Source organism: Topomyia yanbarensis, chromosome 3 (assembly GCF_030247195.1).
Source record: "Topomyia yanbarensis strain Yona2022 chromosome 3, ASM3024719v1, whole genome shotgun sequence".
NCBI classification, from domain to species: Eukaryota; Metazoa; Arthropoda; class Insecta; order Diptera; family Culicidae; genus Topomyia; species Topomyia yanbarensis.
The window spans coordinates 386,220,926-386,241,827 of NC_080672.1; the positions used below are offsets into that span (position 1 = coordinate 386,220,926).

Sequence of the window (20,902 nt, forward strand, 5' to 3'; positions counted from 1 at the left end):
ACTTTAACTAATTGTTCCACTTTCAATTAGAACACGAGTTTTATTAAACTTGATCGAAATCGTGTTATCCTGTAGCACGTACATTTTTTTTTTTCATTTGGCATACTCATTTCACTCCGCAGCCGGGGGCAACGATACAATTTGTATGTGCACTGATATAGAACAATAGCTACCTTGATTCACTGGTGCCTATGGCCTGTTATAGCGTAGCGATTTTTTTTTTGCTTCTGCTTTGTGCGAGGTCAGAAATTAAACTGATCGGTCAATCTCTTGCGACTTAGAAGTTATTGGGTAATTTTCGGTAAAATTAGCAAAAATTTTAAAAGCAATATTTTTGAACGGGCAAAAACGGGCTGCCACCTCTATTTGCAATTAGAAATGCTACAACAATACTATAACATTCAATATAGATCACTTGTCTCTTGTTGTCTTCAGTAGAGTTATAGATGATTTGAAAAAAGCTATTGTTTTTTTTAAAAATGTTAAATATCTTCGAAAATACTCGAGATAAGAAAAATTGTACGTTAATAAAAATTGGGTATTTTGACGATTGAAATAACTTTGTAGAATATATGAAACCCTTAGAAAAGTAGTAGAAATTTTTTTTTAACAAAATATTAAGCATTTAAAAAAGAGGCTTCTTCCATTCAGTAATGATATTCTTAAAAGCAATCTTCACAACTTTTCCAACAAAGTTAGATAATTTCTTTCACCAAAAAAATTGTTGAAGAATCTCACTTATAGGAGGATTAATCATGAAAATCATAGCACCAAATGATAAATCTTGCTATTTTTATGAGCAGTCCGAAAACACTATTGACGTAATCTGAGCCGTTTTTCCGTTAACAACCAATCACTATTTGAAACTCTTTATTTTTTCAAAATATGCCAAATTACTTTTAAAATACATGAGATCAGTCATTGTTGTAATATAGAAAATATTTCATTTTAAAGGGATCATCCACGAACAAACAGAAATAATGTCGAAGATTTTAATGATAACGACTTTGTGTCTTCAGCAAAAGTGTTGGCAAAGGCTTGCTCTACAACTTTGCCGAAGACATGTTTTTTTATTAAATGCACTTGCAAGAAGGAGCATGCACTTTTAAGGAGATTTATCATTTTAATAACAACACCATATGAAGAGGTTTATAGTGTCAACAAATTCCTCCGAATACGTCATTAATGCAAATTTAACGATTCAGGCGTAATTAATATATTGCACTATTTTGGCAAAAAAACACTTGGCGACCGTTTTCTTGACCTATACGAAAACGGTTTTGTGGGGTATATACGTACCACAGAACTAAAATCGCTCTAATTTGGAAAAACGACATTTCGAGAAAATAGTGTTTAAAATTTTAAGTTGGTAGACGAAGCGCGCTTTGAAGCGCTACAACTTTAGATCTATTTCTTGAATCTCTAAAAAATTTGGGAAAATATTCTCAAGGAGTTGTACTTTCAGATAAAGTAATAAAAACTACTCGGTTCTCACGGTGAAGATGGACAAGTCTGTCTATGCAAGAGACATGCTGGTGAACTCGAGTTATTCGTAGTTATGCAGAATTGGTAACAATATGAATCAGATTTCTCCCACTAAACGGAAGAAAAAATCAGCTAAAATAAGAAACAAATAGGACACCGTACTTTCAGAGGCTTTCAATGTTCTAGAGACTGTTGCCCTCTGTCCTTTGACAAATTCTAAATTAATCCAGATATAGCTTAAAGCAAAGGCTTTGTTTACTTATGTAAAGGCTCGCACAGAATAAAGCCAAATCTACCAATCGAACATGTCACCGGCTACCTATCGTGCAAAGTAAACAAACATACTTATTTAGCTATGTCCTCATGCGTGCGTGTTATTGGCAGGAAAAATATTACAATAATAGGATTAAACAACTATTTGTTTATATATTTATATTTCCTCATTTTTTATATTGCTTACTTACTTAAAAGTCAGCAAGTTAACAAGAACATGATGAGTGCATATTTCAATTTATTCGCCGAACCCCTACAGTGCCATTGAACGACTCTCAGCCTTATTTTCCTTTTTTCGTATTGTTGATAAATTCACAAACGGAACGTTACAAAGCGCTCGATTATCTTATTGCGAATATTATGACATTCTTCTTCAAAGATATTTATGGTAAGTGATTTCATGAGTGTTTAAAAACAAATAAACGACTTCTGTTACATACAATAGTGCTTCCCCACTAAAATCTTTAAGGATAATATACTTTGTAAATTGTTTTAAAAATGGGGTCGTACTAATACATGGTGTAAAGCATGCCTCACAAACAGTATAATGTTTCGGGACACTCTTAAGAATGTATCCTGCAATATGGCACACTAGATTACGTTCTGAGTTATCGAACACGCTATCATCAAAAATCTTTAGAATACTTCAACTCCACAAGATCCACCTGAAAAAAGGAAGACATTTTAGACCCAGACTATATTTGGTATCATCAACCTGGTTTACTTTTTCTTCCACCTATTCATTATACTCTTTTTGATCTGATTTGATTTGATTTGCGAATGCCTTCGGTTAAGTTCATTAACCATTTTATATCGTCCGACTTATAAGATGACGAAGGAATTTCAGACATGAACTGTGATAAAATAAGCAAGTGTTCTTGCAATTAATTTACACTAAAATTTCAAGTAACTATTAATTTCAGTTTCCAACAAACAATAATACAGTAAATTAGCATTAAATGTTAAATGCTTGGAACAAAATGATTTGTTAAATAACATTTAAAACATAAAAATCAATACATAACCAACCCTAGTTACTGTAAAAGTTTTGCAATGTTATTATAGCATATCATTGTACTTCACTGCAAATGGTTATTATTTTTCTGTCACAGTGACATGGTTTTGTTACTGTTCTATTCGAGTGTCAGGTTCATCGAAGAAAAATCCGCTTAAAATAACCAGAATCCTACGTTGGCTCGAATTCTTTGCATAAATTTAAACACGTTATTCATTTATTAAATAGCATTGAATAAATCATACGAAATAATGTTTGAAATGGTTTTCGCTGGGATGCTCCGTTTGCCACGATAAAATTGCTTAAGTTTTCATTCAGTATGAATTTGTTTTATAATTTGATCAAAGTCACACAAAGTTACAGCAAATATTTCGGTTGCCAGAAAAAAATAAAAAGTCTGTATTCTACGCAGTGTTGCGCATTCCTCTGTACGGGACTGTATATTGTATACAGACTCTAGCTTAAAGTTCAGAACAAATCCGTGCAAAAACACCCTCCCATTATTTGCACTATACATATTAACAGAGCGCTATTCCTTCCAAATGGATATCGAGATTAAACTTTTTACTGTGCGCAACATCAATAGTGGTTAAGGGATTTTATGTTTGACCACCCGGGCCCGTATTTTCTCTCTACGACCCAGGATATACATAGATAATCGATCACTACACTAGTAGGAGCTATAGGAAGGATAGGTAGGGTAATTTCGGGAAAGATGCCGCGTCGGGTGAGATGTCGCACTTTCTATATCTCACTTTTATACGGTAATATGATATTATGAGATTGCCTTTCGTAGAATTACAACACTGGAGATGTAAAATAATCCTTATATTAACTTACGACAATTTTATTAACGTTTGTGTGCGTCCAGTTGCATCACGGAGTGCCGAAAGTTTTTCAGTACCGTATTAAAATTTCGTTTTTTTTAAATTGTTCGATTTTTTTTGGTAAATCATGTATCGGTTGACTTGTTTTTTTTTCTTTGAGACCTTTTAGAAGGCATTCCGATCATGAGCACGGTCATCCATAATTTAAGAGGAAAATATCGTCATGCGGCATCTCTCCCATACAATTGGGAGAGATGCCGCATCATAATTGCGGGTGAGATGCCGCACTCGATGGCGGAGAATACGTAGCTAAAATGTATTTTTTTCACCTCGGAATGTCATTAAATGATCATTTGCGTCAGGTATAGGTTATTAATAAGGTATATCCACAAAATAACGGACCAAACCCAGTGACATATAGGAATATGAGTCTATTTATCTATATATTTAAACGGGCGAAATATATCAAAGTATTAGTTACTTCGGTTTATTCTTTAAAATTTCAGGCACTAATTTTAGTGAACGCATTGATTTCTAGTTATGTCAGTCTTGGCATAAAAATAAAAATTTCAACGAATTGATGCTTTTTCAAAATGAATCTTTCAAGAACAAACCTAAGTTGTATATATTCATTGTTGGGAGAAACAACCAAAAACAGCTTTTAAGGAACCCCTACCAACACATAGATGTATATCGCTTGTACAAACATATAAATAAATAATACCCTTAATAAACTTAACCGTTACACAAGATTGCAAAAGAAAAATATTTTTTAAATGTTGAATAAAAAAATGTTTCTAGAAATGGTATTACCCCCTTAAGAAAAATGAAGGTGCTGGCCGATTTATAAATAGCTAAAAAATACTTTTGTTCGCCATTTCTCAATTTGTGACCATGTTGCGCATAATGGTTGATGTTTCTTCTGGAAAAGTTGTGGTAGTATTTTTTCAGCTTTCAATATATGCAAAGTGTCTGTATGTAGATTAGAGTGGGACATGGTTATATGAAAAAAATAAAATTTGGCTCCGAGTAACTTTTTGGGTCCCATTTAGCTCCCAGAACAACTCTGCTCGATGGGTGATACTATATTTTTGCGCCCACGGTTTAAAGTTTACATGGGATTTCGTATGGGAAAATTGTCTTTTGCAAATTAATTCTTCCAAGAGTCGCCCGTTATCTCCTAAAAATAAACAGACATCTGATTTTTATAGGAAATTTGTCAAGGAAACAAAGTTTAGAAGACTGCAAAACGATCTGATGCTTGTGGAAAAAGTTATTAAGCAAAAACCGATTGATGCCCTGACGATTGATGAAAATTTCACTTTTCATAGCATCACTGCTTCTGACGGTTTTATTATATACAATTTTTTTAACTTTTTCTTATTATGTACAAAAGAAGCCTCAATTTATCCCTTAAAACCTTGCGAAGTTGCCAAATAGTACAGATAAACGATTTAGATACGTTAAGAGAGGATTAAAACAAAATTGCGTATAATTGGACAACCAACAGCAGTGGTGCTAGAAAAAATGAATAATTTATCAATCGTGAGAGGATCAATCGGTTTCTGCTTAATAACTTTTTTCTCAATCATCAGATCGTTTCGTGGTTTTCGAGACTTTTTTTCTTTGTTAAATTTCCTATACAAGCCACATAACGATTTATTTTAAGGAAGTAATGGGCGACTCCTGGAGGAATTATTTTGTTAAAGTTAACTTTCCTATACAAAATCCCATGTAAACTTTAAACAGTGGGCGCAAAAATATAGTTTCACCGAACGAGCTAAAAATTTGCACAGTTGTTCTAGGACCCAAATGGTACCTAAAAAGTTACTCGGAGCTGGAATCTATTTTTGTCCCACCCTAATGTAGATACTTTGCATATATTGAAAACTGAAATAATAGAAGATTTCCCAACTACAAACAATATTCAAAATTCATAACAATTGATGTTTTCCATCTACTTCTAGACGAAAATGGCATCGTTATGGGCGAGTTTGGCTTCATCACCGCCGACAATGTTTACCACGTGACAGTTTATGCTACAGATGAAAATGGAAATTTTAAAATTATCAGCATGAAAAACTACAAACTGGGCCCAACGGTTCCACCGCAGCCACAAGGTTTCGCGAGGACGGCGATAACCACCAGCACCACAACGACAACCTCGACAACTCCACAACCATTCAGAATAATCACCACTGCCCGGACACTTACCACTCCTAAACCGTCCGACATTGCTGCCTGTGGAGGATGTAAAATACCGGAACCACCGACTACAACCTCAAAAACCATTACGGAAGCTACACTGCCTGAAACTAGCACCCAATTTGTACCTCCATTCAAAATTGTAAACAAGAATGATATCGAGAGTATTACAACGACCAACTCTCCGAAGTCACTTCCAACTACCACCAGTGCCGTTAGTGCGCCGAAATCCGACCCCGAAGAAACTCCGCAAAAGCTCGTCGAGAAGCAATCAAATGATAGAAATTATAGTTCGAAAGAGTCGACAAACCCGCCGAAAGCTCCTAACGATATGCAAACAATCAGCAATACACCTACCACCCAATCACGATCGCAACCCCAATCGTCGTCACCCAACGCTATCAGCAACAGTGATGGTGCAAAACAGTCTCAATCTAAATCGTCACAGTCATCCAAATCAGCGCCGACTACGCCACCAGCATCACCGAAAAGCTTCTCAACGATGGAAAAGCTCGACCGCTACAACACCGCCAACATGATGATCCAGCACATACTGAACGGGCTGCTGTACCGGTTCAACTACACCGTCGGCTTTCATGGACACCACGAGCAGGGCGACCGACAGGGCAACAAGGAAGGTGGCTACTACGCGATCGGTCGGGACGGCATTCGGCGCGGTGTGACGTATACGGCGAATGAGTTTGGCTTCCAGCCGCACATCAAGTTCGAGAAGGTCAGCCCGGAGGAGACGCCCCGGGAGGAAACGGAAAAGAAGGCCGGACTTAAAGGGTTCGACTTCCAGTGGTTCTGGGGGAAGTCGTGAAAGCTGGTTGCCTGCCGGGCCGATCGACGGTTGCGGGGCAAGTGTGATCTGAATGTTTTAGACGCATAGTGAAAATGGTTTTATGTAGTTGCATATATTTTAAGCTGTACATTTAAAGGAAGAATACTCAACACGTTTCGACTTGTAAATAAGTATTTATAGAGCGCCTACGATATTAGTCGAAATTCAATTGAATAAACATTCGAATTTACGCGTTTTAATGTTTTCCATCATCAGCGATTTCTCTTTTCCCATATAAATATGTTTCTGCAGTTTTTTTGTTTTGTAGTCTGTATTTTGCCTAGTTATTAATTAATAGTTACGTATTCTTATGACACTGAGTAGTTGTTTACTCATTGCCAATAAGAATGCATGAGGTTTACAGGAATTTGTTTAGCTCAGTTTGGCGAATGAAATTAAAAAAGAAGGACTTTGTAAAACCTAATTAATGTCACTTTGAATTTTTCTCGTGAATGTTTTTGTCGATTTTAACACATTTACGAAAATTTTACGAAATATAATCTACCCTTCCGATTTGAGTTTCAGTCGTTCAAACGAGAATAAACCACCGCCTTTTAAATTAACCCATTGATGTCCATTTTTTTATAGGCATCAACCATTTTAAACATCAATCATTTTTAAATTAGACCAGTATTTTTCACAAAAACAAGTAAGACTAATAACTGTGACTATTATCTTTCGTTTTAGTTTCGTTTAGTTGATAAGTATTATCCATATAGCAAAAGTTATTGCAAATGATGTGATTGGATTCCGATGGAGCAGTACTACCAAAGACAGATTTATATTAAAAACCGATAAAACCTATAGATTTTAACTGTTTTCGACTACCTTTTCAAAGCAATTGGGCTGTTGTAAAAATTCTAGGAGAATTGTATGTAGCAACGGGAAGTAAAAATTGAACAGCTTCTAGCATTGCAAGAATAGTACCTATCTTGATCAAAGCAAATTTTTCGTGTTTCCCTAACCGTTTAAGGAAAAATAGTTTTGGAATCCTATATATGCCAGAAAAAAATTAGGTATGAAAAGGTTAAATAGTAAAGGCTTTTCAGTCACAATCAACGTTTGAAATTTACGATCAATTTATCAACGATTTTGGAAATTTCGACAAATCGGCAGTAGTAAATTAACAACCTGCTCTGCTGCGGATGCATTTCATGCATCGGGAATCAACTGGCCACCAGCATTTAAATCACAAACACAAAGTTACCCATCGGGCATGACGATGACATTCGGAAACTAACGCCCATTCGAAGTGTGCAATGTCACGGCTTCTGCTGGAACGCAATCTCATTCTTCTTGCCAAGACCTTGATTCCTTCAACACGAGCAACGACGAATGAAGTGCACTCCAAATATGGATCGTGGACGCATCGCCCACACCCTAACCGATTCAACAATATTTTCTTCCCCTTAATTTTAAATAAGACCAGTGGTGCTCAGTCCTACATACAGATCACTGTCAGTTTGCAGGAATTGAGGTTACATTGAACTTGAACCGTTCTTCGAAGAAATAGTCTTTGTCTCTTTCACTGACGACTTGTTAAAAATTAATTAGGGCTGATCTTTGTTCCAAAATCAAACCACATCAACCCACACTGTGCTAATAAACGGTTCCACCGATGTACGAATCTCGCAAATTGATATTGCGTTTCGAGCGTCCGACTGACGCCAGCAGCGCGCCAATCCATGCCATTCCGTAGCAAGCGTTGCAAATTCCGCGTGGTTGATCGCTGTAAATTTATTGGTGTAAAGCATTCGCCAATATTGTAGTTGTGACTACAGAATCCTGGTGCTAACTAGATCAAAGAATGAGCAATTTATATCAGGTTGGTTTATGCGTTGTGTAGGTTGCCGCTTTTTTCAATCAATCAAAAACAGGAGGCGTTGGAAACCAGAAATGTTTTTGCTATACATCATACCCAACGAACCCACCAGTTTCAGTAGTATAGTTGTCAAAGAATCTAATATTCAATCCAGGGGGGAATTTTCTTTGGTGAACAACTGCCTCAACCTTTACCCCTTAAAACTTTGTATTATAAGCTAGTTAACACGGCCGTCATTCGGTTTGATATTACTGAAAACTTTAATAGTGATGCCGTAATTTTCGAAAGAAAAAGTAAACAAATTAAACTATTTTAATATTGTGTTGGTATCTAAATAGTTTCAAATTTCTAAGTGCTAGGCTGAATCCCATTTTATTGTATTTGTTCGCAGCATTACGTGTGTGTATCTTCTCATTTGTCCCAGAGCAGAAACCAAAAACCGAACGGCTACAGTTATCAGCAAAGTAAGCAACCAATATTGTATCTACCGCTTTGTTGTTTATCCATTGCACAAACGGTATAGTATCTTGTGAAATATAGTCGCAGAAGCTAAAATCGCTCTTACAGCTATTAGACTAACAGTGCGCGTGGTGGAACTATTGCCAAAGGTAAACAGGAAGCTTAACCTCGCGGAAGTGGACCATATACAGCTACATCACGTGCGTAATATGATACTGACAACGTTTCCTTATGAAGAACAACATGCAACACAATATTGAATACAAACAATATTGAATACAGAAACGCTGGCACCAAATTCACTGAAACCTTGGTATCGAAGTACAAAATCTTTTTGGGATGACACTTAGAGAAACTTCTTTCCAGGTATTTTAATGGTGTTCGTATTATGATAAGAATGTGGGTGACAACCTATTCCTTGTTATTTCTCCATAAACTTTAAACAAACAACACTGCTCACATACCTGTAGGGTTCGTCGCGGTTCCGGTAATTACCGCAACCGCGCGGTAATTACAGCATTCGCACTGTAAATTATGCGGAACGGTAAGACAATTTTTACCGTAGCTGCGGTGCTGGAAATAGGCATTAACCGCGCGGTATTACTTTGATAAAATCGATGAAAGGATATGGAGGATATGAAGAAGAAAACCATAAACCTACACATACAAAATGATATTGATACTTTGGCTCAACTATTAATCCTGGATTCTACACGAGAATCATCCGGAAGTTTCGGAACATCCATATAACTGGTCAATTCATGAATCTAGTCCTAAAACTCTGAAGTTTTTTTTTTCGAAAATTTGTGATGCATTGGCAAACAATTCTGACTGGGAAATGGACCCTACTGACCACATAATGACTTTCCGAAAGATCTGGAACATCCATGCAGCTGGTCAATTCATGAAATTCACATAAATTCATACATGTGACTGGGGACCCATAGACCTGCCGGATGATCCATAGTAGAATTGGCCAGTTCACAAATTTGGTCTCCAAACTTGGTAGCATTTTCAAAGGACTTTTTAAGTTTTTGTGGAATTATTTCATTTTGATATATGGGACATGAACCCGGCGCACAGTGATCACCTTCCACAAAAAAGTCGGACAAAATCTCAAAAGTTGCCCCAATTTGATGAAAACATCACTTTTTAATTTTTTATTACCTGAAAATTTTGGCACTTTGGGTGGTTCTAAAATTCAACATATACGAATATAAAATGCATTACATCCGAAAATTCATTTTCAAAAAGTTAGGTGTGGTGAATTTTTTAGCAGAATACACATTTTTTCTACGGTTGATAATGTTGAGAGACATTTATAAATTATATTACGAATCCTGGGTAATCAAAGGCCACCATGCGTCTCCTTCAAACATATCATGAAAAATCACCTTTTTTCATAACTCGGGACAAAACAAGATATTCATTTTCGGAAAGTACACTAATTTTGAAGTATCATTGATAATTTGTTCTTTATGTCTGAGCGAGAAGAAAGGCTTGTATCGACTAAATCGAATGGCAACTATAAGTCCAGCGAATAACCTTTTAAATGAAACCAGTTCGACCTCAATCGAAATTTTAACTAAAAAGATATATTCATTTGAATAACTGAACAGTTTTTCTCAGAATAATCTTTTTTACCTTTAAAGTTCTGTAAAAAATCGAACTTTCGTTCACAATTCTTAATATTTTGAGAAGACTCTACTCAACCTGTTTACAAACAGAGAAAAATGTTATATTATGGGGGCATCATTCGTGCAACACAGGTAACGTAGCACCTGCGTGCAATCAAGAGTAACTTATCTATCTATTATTGTACACCAAGAATCAACTATCAATTCAAGGAAACTAATATCACTTCCAGGTAGACTAACGCAACCATCAAGAAGAGAAACGATTCGTCGTCAAGATGGTGAAACTGCTCGGAAGTGGCATATGTCGAAATGTTTACATATTTTCCAGTTCATTTTTTGGCAAGTTCCACGGTTTTTCCAGAGCTTCCAGAAGATCATTTTGTAGCCAAGAAACATGTGTAGCTCTAAAAAATCTCCTGGTCTTAAGACCAACCTTATAAATTGATCAGTTCAGCGGGTCTTCCGGATTTTCCGAATGGTCATTATGTGACCAATAGGGTCAATTTTGCACTCAGAACTACGAATTTATGCCAATGCAATGCAACGTGAACAAAACTTCAGAATTCTAGACTCAGATTAATGAAACAGTTTTACGGATTGTCCGGATGATTTTCAAGTAGAATCCAGAGTCAGTATTTGAATCAGAGTATTAATATCATTTTAAAAGGGGTTTTATATAAGCTTTAAAGAATATTATAAAACTTGGGGTCAGTTTCATTGATTGACCAAATTATCGCTTGTCCAGTATTACGAGAAATACTATTGTACCGCCGGAATCGGAATCGTTATGTGGAACCTTCCTGATTGGTCGTATCATGTACAAAACTAATATGTACATTCTCATTTTCATTTAATTTGTGTTTATTATTAGTATTCTGTCAATAAACCTGTGATTTACGGCTCTGCACATATCTATGAATACTAAACATGACCCCATTGAACGCCGATAAATTTGGGGGCTGATAAAATAGGGTCGTCACTTTGTCACTAGCTGATAAAATAGGGTCGTCACTTTGTCACTAGCCCTTCAATAATTCGTCCTGTAAGTTTAGAATCGTTTGCGAAGTGCGTTGAAGCAGTAAGCTAAAATTCTGAATGTGGATGTGTCTTGACGAATTTCGCGCCAACACGAACAAATGTTGGCAGTACCCTCTCAGATTTTAATGAAACTTTCTGTACATGAAGACTTTGTCACAAAAAGCCACTTTGCATACTTTGTTTTTCCAAAAATGATCTAGACTGTCTTTTGAAAAGGGTCAAACTTTTTTACCATTTTTTTTTCAAGTGGCTATAACCACAAAATGACAATCCTACAAAAAATGTTGTAGGAGTGATTTTCACAAAAATAGTCAAATTTTTAAATCAAAATATTGAAAAAATTCTTCATCGACTCCTACACTTAAAAAAATCAATTTTAAAAATGTAAAATCGATTTACTAGAAAACCCCATCTTTGATTTGTACAAAATTTGGTTCCAGGATAGGTAATTATGTTCCCTACCTACCGTCAAAAATTCAAGTTGGGCACTTTTAAGGAAAAAAAAGTTATTTGAAAAAAACTTTTACTTGTCCAAAATGATTTTTTTCCAGTGTATTTGAATCGAAAACTAAACGAATGAAAGTCATAATCATCTCAGAATTCAATTTCTCAACTGCTAGTTTCCTGATAGATAAAAAAGCATCAGTAACGAATTTGGTATATATTAATAACAAACTTGTATATAAACTTTCAAATGAGCACAATAATTAACACTAATAGGCTTCTACTTTTACATTTTTTAAAATAATAAGCACGGTGACGAAGTCGACCGATAAATCGACACACCATGACCTGCACTGCGAGCCGTGTCCAACCACCCCGCCATTAAGCTGTGGAACAATGTTTGTAAACACGGCCCATAGCAAAAATCTATTCACATCGACCCGCAAGTCGGCCATGCTAGCGCGTACCGACCAGTGGTCGTTTATTTGAGCAGGTGCGCAGTATGAAGAAAATCCACACATAAAAATGGCCCATAAGCTCTCTCGGTCTCCTCGATGCATTACTATCGAGGCGTAATGCATTAACCATCTTAAAATAATTGTCTGCAGGAGGTTTTTTAGCACTGATGCATGCAATATGCTTGATGATGTTTGCAATACCGCCAAACCCAAAATGAGAATAACTCAAGAACTGTTCGATATATCAAATTATTCGGTTAAAAAAAATGGTGTATTTCTATGATGGTAACAATTTTGTGGAACTGAAATGTTTAAAAATCTTTTTTTTTCTTCAGAGTTGTCCTGGAGTTGTAGAGCTAGGTTCTCGGAAGGGTTCCCCGTCAGAACCACACGCTACAATTGCAGACAAGACAGGCAACGTTGCCCACTAAAACACAGCTTAAGGCTAATTGCAGCGGGCCGTGATTCTGAATGTGATATTCATTGTACGGTTCAGATATGTGCGGGCGAGAGATTTTACGATCGCGTGTATCATCGCGAAGGACTCGAGCATTTGTACGCTCAAGTGTTCAATCGCGTGTGCGTTTTTATGTTGCGTGTGCTAACGTGTATGTAACTTCGAGTGTATAAATTCGATTTTATAACCGTGTGCCTTTCGCATATTTGCGTGTGTTCTTGGATGATCGCGCGCTAACCGTAAATCTGATACTTAATTTTCTATTTACAGTTTAGATGCTAGAAGAAAGTACGATCTTCCATATCACTGAAGTTCCCGGTCATATCGCCATGGAACGTGTTGTCCAGTGGGTATGAGAGCTTTCTTTTTTCAATTGGCTTAATTGAAGGCATGGACCTAGTCTGCTGATACCAGAGATAGAAACTTCCGGAAGTGACCGATTCATGATCGTGCGAGCGTGGGAGTTGTTAGGTTAACCCTTGAGATCGCGTTTGAAAATTTATAAGCCCTGAGACGTTTACCTGATCACCAGGATATTATCATGTTTGAGAGATCGCACGTGTATGTGCCGTGGATGGTCGCGAGGGGCTCAAGCATTTGTAAGCTAACGGGTTTGTCACGGGATCCTTCCTCAGAACAAAATAAGAAAATAATTGATAATGATAATTGAATATTTGTTGAATGACATAAACTCTTTTCAATGGGATTCTTGATTAATAAAAATATACTAAGTTGCTAAATTAGACAATATCTTCTCACAAACTTCTTATTAAGTTTTGTTGGATTCTGAGATGATTATGACTTTCATTGGTTTAGTTTCCGACAACAATATACTGAAAAAAAATTCTGTTTGGACAAGGAAAAGTTTTTTTCAAATAACTTTTTTTCTTTGAAAGTGCCCAACTTGAATTTTTGACGGTAGATGGGGAACATAATTACCTATCTTGGAACAAAATTTCATCCAAATCAAAAATGGGTTTTTTTTAGTAAATCGACTTTAAATTTTTAAAATAGATTTTTTTCAGTGTAGGAGTCGATGTAGAATTTTTTTATTAAAAAAATTGACTAATTTTGTGAAAATCACTCCTACAATATTTTTGTGCAGGATTTGTTATTTTTAGACTATAGCCATTTGAAAAAAATTGGTAAAAAAAGTTTGACCCTTTTCAAAAGACAGTCTAGATCATTTTTGGAAATACAAAGTATGCAAAGTGGCTTTTTGTGACAAAATGCTCATGTACAGAAAGTTTTACTAAAATCTGATGTAGCACGAAATTCGTCTTTTCCTCAACTGTAGTTAAAGGCACTTGGACTTTACGACCAATTTTTGATTAATTTTGAACGGGATCATCAAGAAATTATGCATCCGGAAACAACTTATGTAGCGAAGAGTTATCTAAGGCTAAGTCATATACATTTAGTTGTAGGGAATACAAATATGTATTGCTTTTGGTTTGGTTGAAGATTGTAGGTTGAAGAGCGTGAAAATTATCACTTTTATACAAACTGTACGCGAAGCTTTCATTCAAACAAATTATCCCAATTCAATTCACATTAAATTTCGCGATTGGTTTCCGCACAGTTCTACATTCAATCGAAAACAACAATCCAAATCGGGACTGCGCTGCGCTTCGATACGATACATGACTCAGAACAACCGCTATTTTTCTGCCCGCCTGCGCATTAGAACTCCCGTCCGGGTCAACCAACATCCAGCTGGCAGCCCACACGACGACGTTGTGACCGTGTCGATCGGTGGGTATAATCAATCCCATTCGACGCCACCTCGAGACGGGTTGGTAGGTTGGGAATGAGACTACACACATAGTGAAGCTGGCTGGCTGGCTGTTGACACCGGACAGGCTGCTGAGTGCTGAGATATTATCCCCCGGGATGACATCAATTACCTCATCGCTGCGGTCGGTTTATTACTCGCTTTCGTTGAGCAAAGTTGGTCGAGTGAATATAACAAAGGTTTTGAGTTGTTCCAGGTTTGTTGGAAAATTGAAGCGACTCATTGCCGTTTTATGAGTTGGGATACTAATAAGGCAACGGAAGTGTTTGCTTCGAATGTTGTTATATTGCACAACATGAAATCCTCTGTATAAAATATAAAGAAAAATCTAAATTCCTTCTCCAAATCAATACGTTATCATTTATTGAGATAATTGACGTTAAAAATACGTGCTGTCTCACTTCCCTTCGTTTTAAATAAAAAAGCCGATTGTTTTATAGAAATTTCCCGTGTAAATTAATCTTCAGTGATCTTATGCAGCTGTTGGTATTGATTCGCTTTAAATTTGTAGTAAAACATGCAACAGCTGCATAAGATCACTGAAGATTAGCTTATACCTGCCTCCATTAGGTACGTGAACAGAGCAAAATAACTAAAATTCAAGAAAGTCAACTGCCAAATCAGGATAAATTATTTAAACAAAAGTGGAATTCATTAACTGTTCGATGATCCATTTCTAGGTGGAAGCAAACAAAATGAAGATATTGTCAACTCAACTCACATTCGATCATTATAATAAACACTATTATTGAATCTGTTAGATAAACCCAAAGGATGAGCGAAGAGAAAAACAGCATATTTGGCAACGTAGGCTTTGCATGGCAACATAGCCAATACAATTTTACTTCTTATCTCAAGATATAGAAACAGAAACATTTGTCATTTCGCTACACTTCACACTGCTCCGCCAGCAGACATGTTGTACGACAGTCTAATGTTGTTAACCACTTACTGAGTGATTCGATGCAGTAGCTACAAATAAGTTCCAAAAGCTCATGCAAATGCTGGTGATAGACAAAACATCACTGATCCCGGCCGTTCAGAAGCGGTAAGAAGTCGCTACACATTTCCACCGCCATCAGCATCTAGCATAGGTGGTATCACCTTGGCCGCCCTGTCGCTTAGGGTCTGCCGAGCAAATATGTACAGAATCCAAGTGGTGGGCAAATCACTACCTACATGTTTTGATTTTGTTGTTACAAGGTCGTCACCGCGAATACGCGAGTGGACCAAAGCTTCCAAGTATTTTTTATTGAACATAATTTGAAGCTGCATTTTAATATTTTCATATTGGAACAGAAGGAGTTGCTGAGCAACAAGTGCATGCTCAAAGTACTTCTGGCCCCAATGGGTTTAGGTTCAATCCTAGAGAATGATCTTCTACCTGAAGTTAAGTAAACCACACTGGTTCCGATCCTGGTATATGTCCAAGTATCGATATGCCTAGGGTTCAGTTCCTCGCCAGGGGCGATAATTAACAAATCTGCAAGAAAATCGATTTTACTAAGATATGAGCTAGTTTACCCACGAATTAAATACACTGATGTATTATTAGCTTTGCTAACATGGAGAAACGTACACAGTGGCAATAGAACCAAAGGTCATGATTTTTCCTTTCAATCAATCGTATAAGTATCAATAAGCTTTCTATTTTCGATTCGGTTAAATTCACACGATGAACTTAATATTGCCACCAGCGGAAGCATTTTAGTTTGAAAACGACGCAACGAGGCAGCGAACAGACAATAATAGGCAGTCACGAAGAGCTACTAAAATGTTGCGACTGGTTGAATCTATAAGTCAATAAGTTGGGATTTACGTTTCGATGTCATGTCTTCGGTATGTGACAGTATCTCCTTCTTTTTTGTTCGCTATGGAATAAAAAAGAGAGATGGTCACAAATTAAAAAGAAAAGATTCAATACACTGTAGACGAGACCTTTTGGATATGTAAATCAAACGGTAAGACAACACAATTCTCATAAGTCTCCTGTATCCTGCCTCCGCGCGAGTCTAAGTCTATTGATGACATTTGGTCCTTAGACCGGCGACGACTAGGTGCTCTCTGCATACTGTTGATAGGAGCAGAATGAGAGGGTGCGAACGGGTCTAGGCGTGAAAACACTACCGTAAAAACCTGTTGTAATCCACCTAGTGGTGCAATTGTGTATTTCTCATTCATCCAAACTACGATTCCATGACTGGTTATGTACAATACAATGGTGGAAATGTATATTACACATTCAGTACGATTTGCACATACATACAATGGATCGACAGCCACGATTTTGAGGTGCTATATGTCGACACTGAAACATCGCTTGATACCAGCGGTGGATCAAGGAGGGGGATCTGGGGGTCCGGATCCTTCCCCCAAATTTCAACTTGTCAAGAAATTTTAAACTAGCTTAAATTTTAAAGTAGCAACCCCTTACTACATACCTCTACCTACGCCTATATAAGTGAAAAAAAATCGGGGTTAGGGATAAGGTTGCCGATTTTTAGAGTGATTGAATGTCTTAAGAGGGTTAATTAAATTGCTGTATTTAAAAAAGTTAGTTTTGAATGATTTCTTTTAGTTTTTGGTGATCATTTATGTATTAATCTTGTTCGAGTGCCTCCCGATTTTTTTTAATATAGATATTTTAACTTTAGGGTCATTTGCCACTGTTTTCGGGTTTAAACAATCTTTTAGAAAAAAACTCTAGCTCTATTTGCTAGGTTGGGAGTTGAACCCAGGTGAGCTACGTACAAGACAAGCGATTTACCAACTATGCTATGACCGCTGGGGTATCGCAAAAAAAACATTTTTTTAATTATCGAAAGCCCCCCCCCCCTTTCATACTGTGACAAATGTCAAAGTCATCTCAGATGCCAAATTTCACATCATTTGGACAATTCTAGACCCCCGCCCACCTCGCTTGAAATTTTTGAAATTGGTACTATGTGAAAATATGGAGTAAAAAAATATTAAATGCTATAACTTTTGAAGTGGCACTCCAAAAACTACAATTCATACCTTATTTTAAAGGAAATAACCTTTGAATGGAGATATTCCTGTTTCTCGAAAAATACGGGAAGTGGGGTACTGGGTCAGTTTGTTCCCAAAAAAACCCATTTTTAATAATTTTTCTGCTCCGTGATGCAAATCATACATCTTTTGCAGTTTTTCTAATGTAGAAAAATCCCAGAAATGTAACGGAACCTTCTTGACCTTTTTCCAAATACGAGAGTTTGGGGTTGTAGGGCCTTTTGTCATTCATATTATTTTTTATCATTTTCTCGTGCATATGTCTTTATTATTCTTCATTTAATTTTCATAAAAAGTAACTTGATAAACGGGGTAAATTTTTAGAAATTAAACAAAAATAGAAAATCGTTACAGGCAAAATTCAGAAACATCAAATTTTTTGTCATTAACTAAATAAATCTCATTTTTTCATTAAATGTCCCAATACCTCAACTTCCCCTATTTTTCCAGGAATGAAACTTTTCTCATGTGATCCCAAGAGTATTTTACACTAAAAGTAGTAAATAAAATAGGAATGTATTGTTAAATAGAGTTATTATGTGCGATTTAATGATAAAAATGTGAAATCGAGATTAAATGTCAGAAAATTTCATGTTTGTGATTTTTTCCTGTAACGAATCTACTTTTATTGTGTTCCTGAGGATTTTCCACGTTCAACAAGGTACAATTCAATAAAATTGACAGAAGAATAATAGAGAAATATGCACGAGAAAATGATAAAATTTAATATGAATGATAAAAAGCCCTATAACCCGAACTTCTTGTATTCGGAAAAAGGCTCCTTTCGATTTCTGGGATTTTTTCACATTATAAAACTGCAAAATAGGTATGATTTACATCGCAGAGCAGAAAAATTATTGAAAATAGGGAATTTTGGGGACAAACTGATCCAGTACCACTCTTTCCTGTATTTTTGAGAAACAGGAATATCCATTCAAATACTAAGGTTATTTTCTTTTCAAATAAGGTATGAATTGTAATTTTCAGAGTGCCACTTTAAAAGTTATGGCATTTAATATTTTTTTACCTTTCTCATCTAGAAAGGTTATGCAATCACTCTGAAAAACGTCTACCTAATCCCGGCCCGGAGGGCCGAGTGTCATATCCCATTCGACTCAGTTCGTCGAGATCGGAAAAAGTCTGTATGTGTGTGTTTGTATGTGTGTATGTATGTGTGTATGTGTGTATGTGTGTATGTGTGTATGTGTGTATGTGTGTATGTGTGTATGTGTGTATGTGTGTGTATGTATGTGTTTGTGTATGTATGTGCGTATGTGTCAAATAATGTCACTCATTTTTCTCAGAGATAGCTGGACCGATTTGCCCAAACTTAGTCTCAAATGAAAGGTGCAACCTTCCCATCGGCTGCTATTGAATTTTGGATCGATCGGAATTCTGGTTCCGGAATTACGGGTTTTAGAGTGCGGCCACACAGAAATTTCTCATAAAAACTATAGGAAAAATTAAAAATAGAATTTTTATTTTTGATGCTAAATGTGTTCAAGGTGCATGAAACGCCCAGATTTGATGCAAACTCGAAAAAAAATTGACGACAATTCACTTTTTTGGATTTTGGCACATTTTTGCCTTTCTCATATAGAAAGGTTATGCAATCACTCTGAAAAACGTCAACCTAATCCCAATTTTTTTTCGACTCGCATAAGGTTTCTGGATTTTAACAGGGGCGTAGTTGATGATTTACGGAGAGGGGTTACACCCCCCCCCTCTACTGTTCACTCCTTTCCTTTAAAAATCTCCTTAAATCACCCCTCAGACCACCACCCCATCCAGCCCTCATACCCTTCCCTTTCAACCCCATCATCTTTAAACCACCACTATATCACAAAGCATACCAATTTAAGCTGGGGAGTCGTTCGTTCATGGGACTTTCGCCCTCCTCACATACCCACCCCCGCATGACAAAATGAGTTAGAAAGCAGATAACATTGATCTAATGCTGATTAGGCTAATGAAGTATGATATTTTTTTGTTTCAAGTGTTTCACCGTCGACACGTAGCTCATCAAGTTCGTGGCTGGCATGCCATTGTGTATAAGTGCAAAGTGTACTAAGAATGTATTGGACATTTCCACAATTATGTTGAACATAAAAAGCCTCCGTGCCATAGTTTAGAGAAATGAGAAAAGCACAATTGCGCCGCTAGGTGGATTAAAACAGGTTTTTCTCCATATTTTCACATAGTACCAATTTCAAAAATTTCAAGCGAAGTGGGTGGGGATCTAGAATTGTCCAAATGATGTGAAATTTGGCATCTGAGATTACTTTGACATTTGTCACAATATGAGAGGAGGGCCCTTGTAAAATTCGAAAAAAAACTTTTTTTGCTATACCCAAATGACCGCCCTCCCGCTCTCCCAAAATAAAATCATGGCTGCGGACCTGCTCGGCCTTTGCCCAACCACACCACATTGGATACGCGTTTGCTACGAATTGGACTTATAGAGAGCAATCTATGCGCTTGTGTTGAAGGCTATGACGACATCAAGCACGTTGCCTGGGTATATACCGGTTATTCTAACGCAATTAAAAGAATTCTCTTCTGGCCCGAGGCAAACCACCTAAAGTTCTAACTCATGGCAAGCCGTAATTTTCTCTCTATGCTTATTATCTACATTTTCATTTTTATAAAATCTACGAATATCCCAACTTAGCCCCTCACATTTTAAATCTCGCTCTCAGAAGTCCCCTGTACTGCCTTTATGGAACCGACCCGTACCAGAGTGCCACTATGTTTTAATTTAATTACTTACTTTCCTTCTTTATGTCATGAGTTATACTTTCGAATTATATATAATGCATTTCATGATTTGACCCAAACTATACTTGATGGCTTCATCATTTCCAGATTCCGCCAATTTTAAAAGCAACAATTTGTTGAATGTATTCACATCTGTTTCTATAAAGGTAAGGACTGCTATACATACAAAATTCATGAATTCAAGAAATTCAAAGCAAAAATTATTACGTAATACACATTAGTTTCAATTAACCGATATATTGAGCATTATAATTCACTAGAATAATATTAATACAAACAAAGCCAGAACACAAGATAAAGAGTAAACCGACTACTATTCGAATGCGGGCAGAACA

At 36.5% G+C, this 20,902-nt stretch overlaps 1 protein-coding gene across 1 annotated transcript in view; it reads left to right on the top strand.

The window, feature by feature from the left end:
- The window catches only part of LOC131692513 (protein lethal(3)malignant blood neoplasm 1), a 40,174-nt gene extending 33,371 nt beyond the window's left edge, over positions 1 to 6,803 (top strand). The window contains exon 3 of the mRNA XM_058979601.1: positions 5,568 to 6,803. Coding sequence (XP_058835584.1) covers positions 5,568 to 6,628 — 1,061 coding nt within the window. The 3' untranslated portion in view covers positions 6,629 to 6,803. The remainder of the gene's footprint in view (positions 1 to 5,567) is intronic.
- The last annotated feature ends 14,099 nt before the right edge of the window (positions 6,804 to 20,902 follow it).